Source organism: Dioszegia hungarica (assembly GCF_025882075.1).
Source record: "Dioszegia hungarica strain PDD-24b-2 chromosome Unknown MKK02contig_19, whole genome shotgun sequence".
Lineage (NCBI taxonomy): Eukaryota > Fungi > Basidiomycota > Tremellomycetes > Tremellales > Bulleribasidiaceae > Dioszegia > Dioszegia hungarica.
In genome coordinates, this window is record NW_026515776.1 from 497,338 (window position 1) to 511,376 (window position 14,039).

The 14,039-nt window shown below is 56.8% G+C and overlaps 6 protein-coding genes across 6 annotated transcripts; 3 read left to right on the forward strand and 3 right to left on the reverse strand.

The window, feature by feature from the left end:
* Window positions 1–118: 118 nt before the first annotated feature.
* On the forward strand, window positions 119–1,866 carry MKK02DRAFT_29168 (dihydropyrimidinase; the record flags this gene model as incomplete). Its single annotated transcript, XM_053087733.1, has 8 exons — window positions 119–178; window positions 227–340; window positions 373–669; window positions 700–1,091; window positions 1,124–1,265; window positions 1,297–1,474; window positions 1,507–1,774; window positions 1,809–1,866. The coding sequence occupies 8 exons, from the start codon at window positions 119–121 to the stop codon at window positions 1,864–1,866; spliced, it is 1,509 nt and encodes a 502-aa protein (XP_052943089.1).
* Window positions 1,867–1,874: 8 nt separating this feature from the next.
* On the reverse strand, window positions 1,875–2,369 carry MKK02DRAFT_18614 (Asp/Glu/hydantoin racemase; the record flags this gene model as incomplete). The annotated part of the gene is made up of 1 exon (XM_053085981.1): window positions 1,875–2,369. A coding segment is annotated over one exon (495 nt), but the record flags the coding sequence as incomplete, so codon positions are not given.
* Window positions 2,370–3,196: 827 nt separating this feature from the next.
* MKK02DRAFT_18508 (putative uracil permease) lies at window positions 3,197–5,328 on the forward strand (the record flags this gene model as incomplete). Its single annotated transcript, XM_053085961.1, has 10 exons — window positions 3,197–3,331; window positions 3,375–3,527; window positions 3,562–3,716; window positions 3,758–3,822; window positions 3,868–4,108; window positions 4,154–4,337; window positions 4,384–4,589; window positions 4,639–4,854; window positions 4,902–4,989; window positions 5,086–5,328. 10 exons carry the CDS (start codon window positions 3,197–3,199, stop codon window positions 5,326–5,328), a joined length of 1,686 nt encoding a protein of 561 aa, XP_052943091.1.
* Window positions 5,329–8,296: 2,968 nt separating this feature from the next.
* Window positions 8,297–9,054, forward strand: MKK02DRAFT_39294 (uncharacterized protein; the record flags this gene model as incomplete). Its single annotated transcript, XM_053090524.1, has 2 exons — window positions 8,297–8,369; window positions 8,453–9,054. The coding sequence occupies 2 exons, from the start codon at window positions 8,297–8,299 to the stop codon at window positions 9,052–9,054; spliced, it is 675 nt and encodes a 224-aa protein (XP_052943092.1).
* Window positions 9,055–10,031: 977 nt separating this feature from the next.
* On the reverse strand, window positions 10,032–11,645 carry MKK02DRAFT_18596 (carboxymethylcellulase; the record flags this gene model as incomplete). The annotated part of the gene is made up of 9 exons (XM_053085976.1): window positions 10,032–10,133; window positions 10,187–10,250; window positions 10,320–10,424; window positions 10,476–10,579; window positions 10,649–10,879; window positions 10,963–11,161; window positions 11,313–11,373; window positions 11,432–11,468; window positions 11,526–11,645. The coding sequence occupies 9 exons, from the start codon at window positions 11,643–11,645 to the stop codon at window positions 10,032–10,034; spliced, it is 1,023 nt and encodes a 340-aa protein (XP_052943093.1).
* Window positions 11,646–12,548: 903 nt separating this feature from the next.
* Window positions 12,549–13,839, reverse strand: MKK02DRAFT_39296 (P-loop containing nucleoside triphosphate hydrolase protein; the record flags this gene model as incomplete). The annotated part of the gene is made up of 4 exons (XM_053090525.1): window positions 12,549–12,842; window positions 13,063–13,396; window positions 13,624–13,637; window positions 13,720–13,839. 4 exons carry the CDS (start codon window positions 13,837–13,839, stop codon window positions 12,549–12,551), a joined length of 762 nt encoding a protein of 253 aa, XP_052943094.1.
* Between the last annotated feature and the right edge of the window lie 200 nt (window positions 13,840–14,039).

A 14,039-nucleotide genomic window follows, 5' to 3' on the forward strand; every position in this document is an offset into this window, starting at 1 on the left:
GGCACCAGATCCGCTTGATACGGCCGAGAGCCACGTGCACGTGCTGTGGGGTCTCCAGGCGGTGATCGGCTGGGTGCAAGAGGCATGCTGCGGCAGTAGCTCGTTCGTGCATACAACCATGTCTGACCCCTTTCATTTTGACTTGATCATACGGAACGGGACCGTAGTCAATGCCTCTGTAAGCTTTGGTCTCTACCGAGGAGCATCTGCCAAGCTGACGGGGTAGGACGAGACCCAGTGCGATATCGGGGTGAGAAATGGGGTGGTCACTTGCCTCGGCAAGAACCTGCCTGTACCGGAGGGGTGCAAGGTGATAGATGCAGAGGGAGGGTGGATCACAGTGAGTCATACGTTTATCAAAGCTGAGAATAGCCTGGAGGGGTCGACTCACACGTCCACATCGGCCAGAATCAGGGCAATGCCCAGAGCGCCGATGATTGGACGACCGGTACAAGAGGCGCTATCGCCGGCGGGACTACCACTGTCGTGGCTTTTGCGGTTCAGGTGCGAGGTGAGAAGGTCATGCCTGCAGTTGAGGCGTACTATGATCTGGCGGACGGCAAGACGCACTGCGACTATTCATTTCATGCGATTATCAGTGACCCGACGGACGAGGTGGTAGATAAAGAGCTGGCCGAGCTGGTCAAGTTCGGAGTGACCTCTGTCAAGGTGAGTCAGCTGACGATGAAGCTGATGTAGGTGTATATGACCTATGCCGACATGGCTCTTAATGATCGACAGATGCTAGACATCCTCGCTGGATCCCGACGTCACGGACTGACCACGATGGTCCACGCCGAGAACCACGATATCATCGAGTGGATGGCTGAGCGCCTGCTCAAGCAGGGCATGTCGGAGCCGATGCACCACGGTACCTCCCGCCCTCAGCTCGTCGAAGACGAAGCGACCCAGCGCGCGCTCGCCCTGGCTGAAGTGATCGATGCCCCGATGCTGCTCGTTCACGTCTCAGCCAAGGAGGCGACGCGGGCTATCCGGAAAGCCCAAACGAGAGGCCTGCCGATCTATGGCGAGACATGTCCGCACTATGCTCTGCTTACTGCTGAAAAGATGCAGGCGCCTGGGTTCTTGGGGTGAGTCTGTCGCCTCGCTTAGCTGACGCCAGTGCCAAGTGTGTCTGCTCTCCACCGCTGCGGAGTGACCCATCAGACAAGGCGGGGATCTGGGAGGGACTAGCCAATGGGACTTTTACAGTACTCTCGTCTGATCATGCCCCTTTCAACTTCTTCGACGAGACCGGCAAGAAGGTGAGCAAACTTACGACTGAGCTGATGTCAGTATGGTCTGATAGAAAATACCACCAAGAACCCCGCTGGCAACTTCCGAGCCATACCCAACGGCATCCCAGGCATCAATACCCGCTCGCCTCTGCTCTGGTCATACGGTGTCCTCGAGGGTCGTATCTCGCGCCAGCGCTTTGTGGAGCTCAACTCGTCAAACGCTGCCAAGCTGTACGGTACGTCTTCCGTCTGGCGGAGCTGAAAGCAGGTATGTACCCCAAGAAAGGTACCATCCAGCCTGGATCCGACGCGGACTTTGTCATTTGGCGCTCGGACGCTTCGCGCAAGTCGACGATCATTAAGCAGGAAAACATGCACCATGGAGTCGACTATACGCCATACGAGGATATGGAGGTCAAGGACTGGCCAAGGCTGGTGATACTGCGGGGCGAGGTGGTTTACGATGGAGAAAGTAATCAGATCATGAACCAGCCTGGAGGCGGGGAGTTCATCAAGCGGAGACTGAGCAGCTTGCCGTGAGTCCCCTTGGTACAGCCGAGCTGACGGTAGTGGACCAAGAGGTACCTCACGAGCGTGGATCAATGACTTCCAGCCACATAAGATCTAGGATGTGACCTATGATGATGCATACATCCCGACCTTGCTTGTCCGCATACCCAGCCTGACTAGACTCTTGCATACCTCCACTCCGCTCTCAACTGGATCTATCACCCTCACGCCCTCTCCGCACGCCCGCGCTACCTCTTCTTTGAGACCCACCATCCCTGCGCATCCTAGCACGATCGCCCCTGCCCTTCTCTTCCCCACGAGCTCGTCCTTCGCTATCCGGCCCAGAGTGGACAGCACCTGTTCCCGAGGCAAATGTTCCAGATCCAGTACGGACATGCCGGAAGAGACAACGCCGGCGGTACATATCTGCGCGACGTGGAGGATATGGAGATCGTGTTCGAGGAGCGGGACCCAGCGGGGCGAGGTGGTCAGGATACCGACGGCAGGAGATAGCTGGGAAGCGAGGAGGAGGGGAGCGTCGAGGATGCCCACGGCTGGGGAGGCAGTCATTTCTCGGAGAGCGCCGACGAGCGGATGAGCGGAAAAGCAAGCGATGACGAACTAAATCAGCTTGGCAGATCGTGAGACTTACTCCGTCCCATTCATCTAGCCGATCGCGGAGGTCCTGGAGGACAGCTGCCGTCGAGGTGATGCTGTCCACTGTTCCCTCGATGGACGCCGGCGCGGTCGGCCCAGGGGCAGTATAGAAGTCTACGGGAAGATCATCCTGCCGTATTGTCCTCTGCATGGCCACGGAGAAGGCCTGGGATCAGCTGATGTACCCGAACTCCCGCAGGATCGACGCTCACATCGGTAGAGTTCGGGTTGATAACGAGTATCCGTGGCCTCGCTTGGCTTGGATCCAAAAGGAAGCTCATTGTCTCAACCTCTGCCTGTCTGTGATATCGCCAGGTAGATGCGGATTCGGACAGAATCAGAGCCGCTGGAAGTGCAGAGCAAAGCAGCTGCAGAGGCGAAGGGCAAAGAAGGTTCAGAGATAAGGGCTGCAGCTTATCAGCTGAGATCAGCTGCGCGCCCCTGTTTACGGCATGGTAACTCACCTTTGCGGCCCCACAATTAAGCTTGTCTCGCGCATCCTGATCTAAACCGAACTTGCTCTTGTCACAAGACCTACGCCTCTCATATCTTTCCCCGCAGGCCGTAAAGCCATTGGTCCGGTCTAATCTCCCAGCGCCAGCGGCAGAGCACTGATAGGCATCTCGGTTGTGCACGGAAGATACTGATAAGGATAAGAGGAAAAGTGCGGCTGCTGATGTGATCTCTGGAGGATATAACGGGCCGTCACTGTCCTCCGATCCTGTCCTCCGATCCCCCACAGCCACACATTCCACCCCTAGTCCACACTCATACCCCTACTCACACTCACTATGCGGCTCAGATCAATCGTCAAGAAGCTCGAGACGGAGCATCCGGAGGGGCTGACCTCGGCCGAGATGTTCCTCGCGTCGACAGATCTCCTCCCCGTCGATGAGTCCCAAAAGACATGGGACCACTGGAACTTTGTGAGCTTCCTTCTCCTCAACATGGACTTCGGCTGACATCTAGGTCGCATTCTGGATCGCCGACAGTTTCAACCTCAACACCTTTGTCATTGCCTCTGGCATGATAGCAGCCGGTCTGAACTGGTGGCAGGCCCTCATCTGCGTGATTGTCGGGTACTGCCTCGTTGGCCCTTTACTCGTACTCAACGCCCGACCTGTAAGTTACATCGTTAGACTGCACTGACGAATAGGGAGCCATGTTTGGGATCACCTTCCCCGCTGTTTGCCGAACCACTTTCGGCGTCTTTGGCTCGCTCTGGCCAGTCTTTAACCGCGCCGGGATGGCTTGCGTCTGGTGGGGTGTCCAAGCATGGCTGGGCGGGGAGTGTGTCTACGTTCTCATCCGGTACGTCTCGTCACCCTGACTTGGCCTCTGCTAATATTCAGTGCCATCTTCCCTTCCTTCGTGAACATGACCAATCTCATGCCCGCTTCATCCGAAACCACCTCGGGTCAGTCCCCTCCCTCTCGTCGCTCAGACTCTAGCTGACAACCAGCCTACGTCCTCTCCTTCTTCATCTACTGGCTCCTCTCCCTCCCTACCATCTGGGTTCCCATCCACAAGCTCCGATGGCTCTTCATGGGCAAGGCAGTCATCGGCCCCATCATTGGCTTCGCGCTCTTCGGGTGGTCCATCACCCGCGCGGGCGGTATTGGGCCTGTCTTCTCCCAGCCCGCCAAGCTTTCGGGATCGGACCTGCACTGGCAGATGCTCATCAGCATCTCTAGCTGCTTCAAGTGAGGCTTGCTAGCTCTCGAGTCTGGGCTGTAGCTGACGTCCAGCAACATGTTCACGCTTATCACCAACGCCCCCGACTTTGCTTCGCGCGCCAAGAAGCCCAGCGCCGCCGTCTGGCCTCAGCTCATCGCCATGCCTATCGGATTCAGTATCACTTCTTTCCTGGGCATCGTCATTGCCTCGGCCTCGCAGCCGCAGTTCGGCGAGCAGGTCTGGGACGTCGTCAAGGTGAGCTCCACCCCTCTGTCGCTCGGCATGAGACTGATGACTATAGATCATGGATATGATGCTCGACCGAGACGGCTCAAGCGCCACCCGTGCCGGCCTCGTCTTCATCTCTGCGGGCTTCATCTACGTTCAGCTCATGCTCAACGTCGCTGCCAACTCGATCTCGGCGGGGTGTGACCTTACCGCGCTCATGCCTCGGTTCATCAACATCCGTCGAGGCGGTTACATTGCAGCTATCATCGGTCTCGCCATGTAAGTCCCTTTCAGACAAGTGACGCCGCGGCTTCCGGCTGACAGTCAGGAACCCATGGCTTCTGTACAAGTCGTCCGCCACATTCGGCAACTACCTCGGCGCATACGGTGTCCTCCTCTCCTGCATCGCTGGACCCATGATCGCCGACTACTGGATCGTCCGCCGAGGCCACTACAGGATCAACGACCTGTACACGCTCGATCAGGAGGGATGGTATTGGTACACTGCGGGTATCAACTGGAGGGCGTTTGCCGCTTACCTCTGGTACGTCAGATTGCTTGAAACAGTAGGGGACCATGCTGACTCTGCAGTGGGTTCGCTATCAACGCCCCTGGTTTCATCAACACCCTCTCATCAGCTGTTTCCGTCAACATTGGCATGTCGCGAGTGTATACTCTGGTAAGTCGTCTCGCTTCCCAGCTCCTCCTCTTTCCCTCCTTCTCCCCGCGCTGAGTATCGACTGTTGCTCTTCATCGGACAGTAGCTGACTCTCAGTCCTGGATGACCGGAACTGGAATCTCTGCCCTCGTCTACGTCATCCTCTGCTTCATCTCCCCTCCGCCAGGCATGAACCGCCGCTTTGTCGAGATCGACGAGTCCAAGGGCGAGGCGCGGTTCGGGCATATCGCCGAGACGGGTAGCCAGGAGAATTATGGGGAGGAAGGGAAGGATATGGCTGCGTTTGAAGGGGAGGGCAAGGGGAAGTTGGCATCCCAGGTTACGGTGTTGCCTGCTTAATCAGGTCCAGGTTTGAGGCGGTAATTTGTAGTTGCGCTTGTATAATCGAAAGAGTCTATGATGGTCCGATGTACGCCCTGCCCCTGGAGCCGCTGATACTCCGCTGTACATATCACCGCTGCAGTAGTACAGCACCAGGATGGCGGAGAGACTGTTTCAGGGTTTAACCGAGGATCATCCGGGCAGAGCGAAGACAGGGCTGGTGCGCCGTTTGCTCTACGCCTCTCACCCTATCATCGGCATCATTACTAGCTCTTCTGGCGGATGGGTATCAGTGAGCCTCGGCGTATGATGGACAGGATCTTGACGGGGAAAGCTGAGCCAGCCTTGGTGTTGCGATCGGAAACTGTTTGGTTCTTGTTCTGGCCACTGCCTCCCCACATCCGCACCTCCGGCCTGCGTATGAGTCAAGCTTGACGCGCCCTCCAGTCTATCCCTCGCGCATGGTCATCTCCTATTGTCTGGCATCCTGGGGCACCACGCGATGGGCGCACACCGTGGAATGTGGCGCTTCGAGCGACGAGCGACTTGCATCATCCTTCATCAAACGGAGACGTCCTTGCGAGTGAGTCTCTTCGAAATCTGACGCATACCCCTTGACTTACCTGATCGGTTCCCTGACGCTGGACTGATTGAGTGGCAGCCGATCCCAAAGGAACCCGCAGACTAAATCCCATTCTTTGAAACGCTGCCCCCGGACATTCAAAGGCAGCTCCCGTCGACCCGGGTACCCCGCGAGATCCGAAGTGTTCAGCTCAGGATTGATGAGGACTGGAAGAGAGGTATATAAAGGAGTCGAGCTGAGGCAATACTTCTCCCGTCTTACCACATCGTCTTGACAACTTTGGAGCTGGCCTCAACGCACCTCTCGCTTCAGTCCGCTCAGCGACTCGACCTCGATACTGACAGTCCGCGGTGCATCCACCTATTCGCTCCCAACACATCTCTTACCTAGCAACTGACAGAGCTTATTCTTGCAAGGTAGTTTCGATGTTGACCGTAAATTCCATCTTCATCCTCATTGTGTCCTGCTGACACTCAGATCAAAATCGCCTCCGCCCTGACCTTACTCGCCGCTACAACCCTCGTCTCTGCCCATGGGCACGTCACGAAGTGGACCATTGGTGGGATCGACAAGGCGGGCTTCAATCCGGGCGACGTCAATGAGTACGGACCAACCGCTGAGCGGCCGACAGAGAATGACGACCAGGGTGAGTTACAACTGCCCCTTCCTGCCTAATTTGATGAGGATATAGCTGACAAACAGGCTTTGCTAATTGGAAAGACGGCATGGTGGCTTGCGGAGGAGAGTCCGCTGGAATGGACCTGCTCACTCACGATGTCGACGCTGGAAGCAACATTACTGCTCATTGGGACAACTGGCCGAGCTCTCACAAGGGTGAGTGAGAGATCGATTGGTTGGTCTGTAGCTGATTTTTCAGGGATCATTATGGAGTACATGGCTAGATGCCCCTCGAGTAGGTTCATCTCGCCTCAAATCATTCCTGAACACGACCTGTGCATAGTATCCGCACTGATATCCCCAGCTAGCTGCGACGGCGTCGATGCCGACTCGCTCGACTGGTTCAAGATCCAGGAGGACATCTTTGGCGCCGACGGTTTGTGGGCGACCGAGATCTTGCCGTCGAAGCTAAAGTGAGAGTTCGGTATCCCGTCTGACCTTGCGCCCGGGTACGTCCCAAACTCTGGGATCGGACAGACTGAGCTGACACGTCAGTCCCTACCTCATCAGACACGAGCTTCTCACCATGCAAGGACCCACCGATCCCCAAGTCTACCCCGTCTGCATTCAGGCCAATCTCAAAGGTACCGGCTCCGCCATGCCCACCACCACCGTCAAGTTCCCAGCCGCCTACAATATCAATCCTCTGTTCAAGACGTTCGATATCTACGAGGACGACTATTCGACCTGTGTCGCTCCTGGTCCCGCGGTGTATGGTAGGAACGGAGTAAAGGCTCCTCCCGGGAAGAACCCGTAAACCCTCACAACTACATTGTCCTAGTACGAGCTAACGAGTCCAGCGTCATCGTCACCGGGACGCCCAAACTTGGTGGTGCACTTGAAGCTGTCACTGGTGAGCTCATCGCTTGTAGTGATGGCGATAGCTGACGTTCCAGGAAGCGGATCCGAGTGGTCGGTGGGCGGCCAGACCTACAGCAGCCGGGCGAAGGCGCAGACAGCTGCGTGTAGCTTGCAGATGGTATGTCAACGTCACTATTTGAACTATCTCTTGTCGATGGCAGCAGCTAATCCCGCAGGAGAAGTGCAAAAACTGGGCCAACGCCTTCAAAAGCCTCGAAACCTCAGTGAGTCTGTCTTGCTAATGCTGTACTTGACTATGGGAGGATTGACAGCTGACCTTATAGGATAGTCTGGACCAGTGCGACGATCAGCTTCGTGATTGTCCCTCCGGTCGAGCCGTGCGGTGCGAGAAGAAACGGAAGATCAAGCGACGCGGACGGAAGGGACGTTCTAGGCGGTCTCGCTCGGCGCTGCGGGACATTGTAGTATAGGCGTGAAGAAGCAGCGGGTAGCTGTCCATGCTGGCGTGGATGATGTGTATAGCAAGGGAGCATGCATGTATGAGGTCGCTGAGGACTCGGCCCACCGAGTCAAAAACAGGGGAAACTCGCCACTCTCACCTCATAAACCGCTGATCGTTGGTCCTTTGGCTTCCATATGACGAGCTTGGTAACTCATCAGGCCGTTGAGGTAGTACATGACATGAAAGGAGTCCTTATATTGAAACGTGAATACGTATAGGGGGGCGTAGTCGAAAGGAGAGACTTCCAAAGCATCGACGTATGGGCGTGTCAAGGGAGACAGACATGCCCCGCTCCGTCTCCGTTGCCCCATCAATTCCCTCCTCGCTCAGCCTCCCGCAGCCCTTACAACTTGATCTTCTCGTCTGCCAGCAGCACTCACCCTCCCTCACTTCCCGACATCATGAGTGACATTCAGTCATCCCGACTTACCCGAGAGGATTATACGGCGCTACGGTTAGGAGCATATGAGAATTGTAAGTGCAGTCGAGCCTCATCGAGTCTTCCTCCCAGGCTACGCACTGGCCTCAGGGTGATGATGGAGCTGATCTGAGACCAGCCCTACATCAGATTGCGGGCCATGTCGACAGTGGGCTCGGGAACACACTGGAGAAGAGTCTGGTCTCCAAATCGAAAAGCACTCATTCCGATTCCGGCAAGTGCTTGACCTGTGAGGCCTTCAAAGAGACTGTGAACGATGTGACTCTCGCCCTCATCCAGAACATTCAGACGGCCCTCACGAAGTTCAGCGAGCCCCACACATCCGACCCGGGAAAGATGACATTTCCCACCGCTCAGCCGACGAAGGGTGAATATAAGGTCGACGGTGCTGTCACCGCTCTCGTGCGTGTCCGGCGCCTCGCAGCAATCCTTCTCGACTCCTACCACTCCGGAGACCGCATTGGTAAAACCGTCGAATTCGCAAAGACTGCTTGCAAGTGCCGCTACGCATCCTCTAACTGTGCTCGAGAGGGCTCGGACCCGGACGCTCTTCTCCACGTCTCGGCGCACCTTCTGTCTTCGGTCGACTCGGCGCATGGGCATTGCACCGTCGAGGAGATCACACTCGCTCTCCACCGATTTGTTCACGAGCTTAAGCAGGATACGAAGAGTGGTTTCAAGTTCTCTGAACCTCCGAAGAAAGCAGACGCCAGCGCTTGAGTCAGACTGCCCATCAATCGACCGTCAGCACCGCACCACACACACCCCTGCGCACTTGAATTGACAGCTGTGTTTCCTTGCTCGCACTCGTTACCTTCGCCCTTCAGTCTGCTGTTTATATCTCTTGGCGCCTCATAGACGATCTGTTTCCCGCTCTCACGCATGTACATTCGAGTCTCATTCTACTCAGTCCCTCTGACAATCTCTCCAGGAGACGCCTACTAACAGTATATTGAGCCCTTGCTGTTCCCTTAACACCTCTTCAGATCTCAAGCCGCAGTCGCCACCTTGAGACAAGCCTGGATCTGCTTACTCATCAGCATCTAGCCCCTGTCCCAACTCCCATGCCCCACTGACGCCCCTCGGAAACTGATCAACTCACCTGAGTATTGCAGGCATCGACAGTCAATGCCCCCTTATTCCCTCCCTTATTTGCTGCATTCTGGCAGACATTCATCTGGTCATAGCACGATCCGCTCAACGCGTCCGCGAGTAAGTTGTATGTCCGTGCGCCGGAGATGAAGCTGTTGCCGGACTCTGCTCCTGTCAGCTCGCGATCTTACAAGTGAGGCAAAAGTCGAGGGTGTGGCAGATTAGGCTAGAGGTGCACGTACTTGTCACAGCTGGAGCAGCTCCGCCAAGGGTGCCGGTGTAGGTCTGGAGGTTTCCTGAAGCAGGAGCGGACGACGCAGCGGGTGCGCGCGAGCTGGAGGACGCCGCAGTGAGCTTGGAGGATGAGGTGGCGGGCGTGACGACGGCGGTAGAGGTCATCGAGCGAGCGGAGGAGGCCGTGGCGCGAGTGGAAGAGGAGGCGGCGCGAGTGGAGGAAGGGACGGCGACGGGGGAGGAGATAGTGACGGATGCAGGGGCAGCGGCGCCAGCGCTAGAGGATCAGCTCAGTCCAAATTGGCGAGAAGCGTGAGCCGCGAGGGGGCGGGGGAAGAGGAGGGGAAGGAAGCTATAGGTAAAGAGAGGGCTTACCCAGGGAGATAAGGCAGAATAGCCTTCTTGAAGAGATCATTGTCCTGCCCGTTCTGAGGGGTGATACTGAGTTCATAGCTCGAGTCGAAGGAACCAGCCTAAACATCAGCTTCCACTACCGCGTCGTCCCTGGGGAACGTAGAGTACTCACAGACCAAGCGGCAAACCCGATAAAGTTGCTATCGCTCGCAACATAAGACAAGAACTGTCCCAAGCTGGATATCAGCCTAACTCCTCCTCGTTCCCGCGCTCCGGAATAGGCGGAAAAAAATAGATGGACTTACTTGGTCTGGCACGATGCGGTATTCCCACCTCCAATCTCCGATACGATGGCCTTCCGGCCGTTCGTCTTCAGCCAGGCCGAGAGGAGCTTCATCTTGTCCACCGCACTGATCAGTCAGCTTGGCACCAAACAGGGAAGGACCTTAAGGGTAGCTTACTTGATTACGCATTCACGGGACGTGCCGGATCCGTCACTGTCGAGGTACTGGTGAACGTCGATGATGAGCTTGGACTTGTCGGATGAGGCTGGGTCAGTGACCGCCTAAGGTTTGAGCTTTGTCCCTGTGTGGAGGTATACCATTACAAAAGAACGATGGGGAAGGGAACTTACGACGACCGGATCATTCACACCCTGATACCATAGCTCCGCATGAGTATACAGCGTCCCCGGCAGCGCAATGCTCTGACTCGTCGCCCCTGCCGCCCGAATAGCATTCACCGCGGCTTGGACGGTCGCGCCCCATTTGGGCATATCGAGGTCGTGCGGCTCGTTCATTATGCCGAAGATGATACGGGGTTCGGTGGCGTAGCGCTTGGCGAGGTTGGACCAGAGGTTGGCGAACTGCGCATCAGCTGGGAATAGAAGGGACCACAACACACTGTGATAGTGAAAGCAGGCGAAGACTGAGGCCGGGATCAACTCACATCCGCGTTGCTCGGTCCACCTTGCCCTATGATCCCCCCATTCCACCTCGCATAATTATGCACATCGATCATGACGTACGCCCCGGCCGCCAGTGAGGCCTGCACGAGCTTGTCGTATATCGCAAAGAAGGTCTCGTCGAATGAGGTCGAGGTTTGAGAGTTGGCGGTGAGGTATTGCCAGCCTACGGGGAGGCGGATACTGGGGTATCAGCTGGGGTCGGAAATTGGCGAGGCGGATCGAAAGGAGGTGATGTGATGAAGAAGGCGATGAGGACGAATTCGGTAAGGAAGGGGTCAGAAAAGTAGAGGTGGACAAGGGGTGAGACGGATGAGGGAGAGGAAGCACTTACAGGTTCGCGCCCTGTTTGGTAAAATGGGCGATCTGGTCTGTACCCGGACAGTAGCTCGTACCTATCTATCAGCACCAATCGCCAGCGCCATCCCCAATTCTACTTAAGAGAGGACATACCAGAGTTACCGTTGGTGTTCATCCCAAAGTCACATCCCTATCTGATCAGCCTTCGATCTCATCCCAATCGGAGAGCTCAAGCTGAGATACTTACAGCAAGGTTGACCCCGCCCAACTTGGGCAGAGCACGTTTCTCGATCGAGCGAGAGTTGAGCGGGACGGCGATCGTTCCCGACAGAAACGCGAGGACGGGAAAGAGCGACGCGAGGAGCATGTTGATTGGCTCGTGGAAAGGGTGGGTTAAGTGGGGGAGGTTAAGGAGTGTGGGGGTAGTGAGCGTGAGTGATGCGACCGGCGCGATCAGTGATGAGATGACTGGGTGCGCGTGAGAGAGGATGAGATCGAGGCCGATGTCGAGGACCCATCATATATACCTGATCCTGTTCCAGGATTAGAACTATTCGGTGATGATTGATCGTAAAGGACTCCCCTCGAAGACTGCGCTCGATGACGCCCGGTTCAAAAGGGCTATGTGCCGCCAGGTACGGTGTCTGCGGAAAGGCTATTCAGTCCCTTGACGACGGGGTATGGCCGGTCGACAAGTGCGGAGGTTGAGAGGAGAGACGGCGCGGGGGCCGGGGCCCGGGAGCGCGAACCTGGCCCAAACTTTCGGTACAAAGGACCCCCTCGTTTCAGGCGTTTCAGCGTGTTTCAGGGGGTCGGGGCGGTTTGGAGTGAGTGGCGTCTGAAGAAGGACTTTGCCTGACTAGGATGTCACGGCGAGGTGGAGGTGGTTCGATGATCTGCCAGTGACATGGAGATATGACCTGGATTGTCAGCTCAAAGACTTGTCAAAAGAGGGAAGATGGGACGAGTAGCCCACCCCGGCAGAAGCTTTGCAGACGCGCCAGGCTCCTGACGCCGGTCATCGTCCGATAGATTAGATTGTCCTTGTATAGAGCATGAGTACGAAGTCCCTGCGCCTGCGCTTTGTCGGTTAGCTATATCTGCTCGGGACTCGACACATCGTCGAAAAACGATCCGGGTGGCAGATTAACCAAGGTTGACAGGGTACCATCCGGTACAAGCCCCTACTTTCCCCCTTACGACCTCATCCAATGCCCCCTCTGCGCTCCGCCCACCGGCTCCTCTCCCTCCCCTCCCCGCTTTGCCCCCCCTAGTCCTTCAAATCCTTCACCAGCCCCCTCACCCCCTCCACCGCCCTCCGCCCCACTTCCTCCTTATCCGCCTTGATATCGACCCACGCGACCCCTTGCTCGCCCCTCGGATCCTCGAGCGTCCGCAGCTGGCTCTCGAGCATCTGCGTCCCCATAAAGTGGCCCTTGCGCGCGGATATCCGCGCTTGGAGCGTCTCGGGCGAGCCGTGGCAGTACAGGAAGAGCGTGAGGAGGTTGGCGGTCGCTGGGTGGTGTGCGTCCGAAGAGGGGTTGGCTTGGGGGTGGTTGTGCGGCTGGGACGGGGTTAGCGCGTGCGGATGAGGTAACAGGTGGAAGGGCAGTCAGTTAGGTTGGGATAAAGGGGAGAGATGACTAGCCGCTAGAACTGAGGAGAAAGTGTGAATATGACGGAACTTGTCCGCTATCCAAACCTCAGACCCGCCTCCCCTCTCCTCTACCCTCGCATCGAAAGATTCCCGCTCGTCTCTTATGCTCGTAACCTAATGAACTCACCAAATCCCCCTTCTCAGGCGGGCTCGCCTCAACGTTCCCCCTCAGTATATCTCTATACCACTTCTTGAGCGCCGAGCACGCAATAATCACCCCTGGCCTCCCCAATCCTCCTTCCTCAAACCCCCGGATCTTATACCCACTGTCATTCCACTCGTCCCGGCTCACCCGTTCCGCCGTGGACCGGATCAGCGCGAGCCACGGGAGCCGGTCGTCGTCCGTCAGCGGCGTCCCCGCGGACATCTTGTCGATGTTGGATTGGGGGTGCAGGGTGTCGCCGTCGATGAAGGGGAGGGAGAGGGCGTGGGAGAGGTCGTGGCCGATAGTGGACTTGCCGCTGCGTTGTCAGCGGGGCAAGAGGGCCGTGAGCGGGTCGTGAGTAGCAGAGTCGGAGCGGCAGCTAGGGGGTGAGAAGCAGAGGGTGAACAGGGTCTCAAGGGAAGGTCTGGAGACCCAGCTGGGCTCGGCCTACCACCGTCTCCGCGCCCGGACTAGAGCCTCGAGGTGATAGCTCCGCCCTGGCTCCCAGCGCCTCACACCCATCAACACAGTCAAGGGACATACCAAGATGCAGGACCCTACACTATCAGCACGTCGTCTATCCAATCCTACCATGGATGACCTCAATCCCGGCTCTCGCCCCGTGGCTCGCAGACTAACCATGACGATAACCAGCACCGGTCTCGGCGCGCCTTTCGGGACCGTCAGTTCCACATCCTTCTTTTCGAACTGCTCCAGTACGTCCGAGGAGACATTGTGGCCTGCGATGCTGCCTGACATGATACTAGAGGGATGAGATTAAGATGGTCGTGTGGATCTGACTTTTGCTCTGGAGGCTTGCTTACTTGTAGTCCCGGCGTCGTCGGTCCGTACCGCCGGAGGGATTAGAAAAGGCGGCTAATGAAATTAGATGGAGGGGTAATAGAAAACTTGTATTGATTTTTAGGCTGATTAGGAATCTTGCGACCTTTTTCTAATCA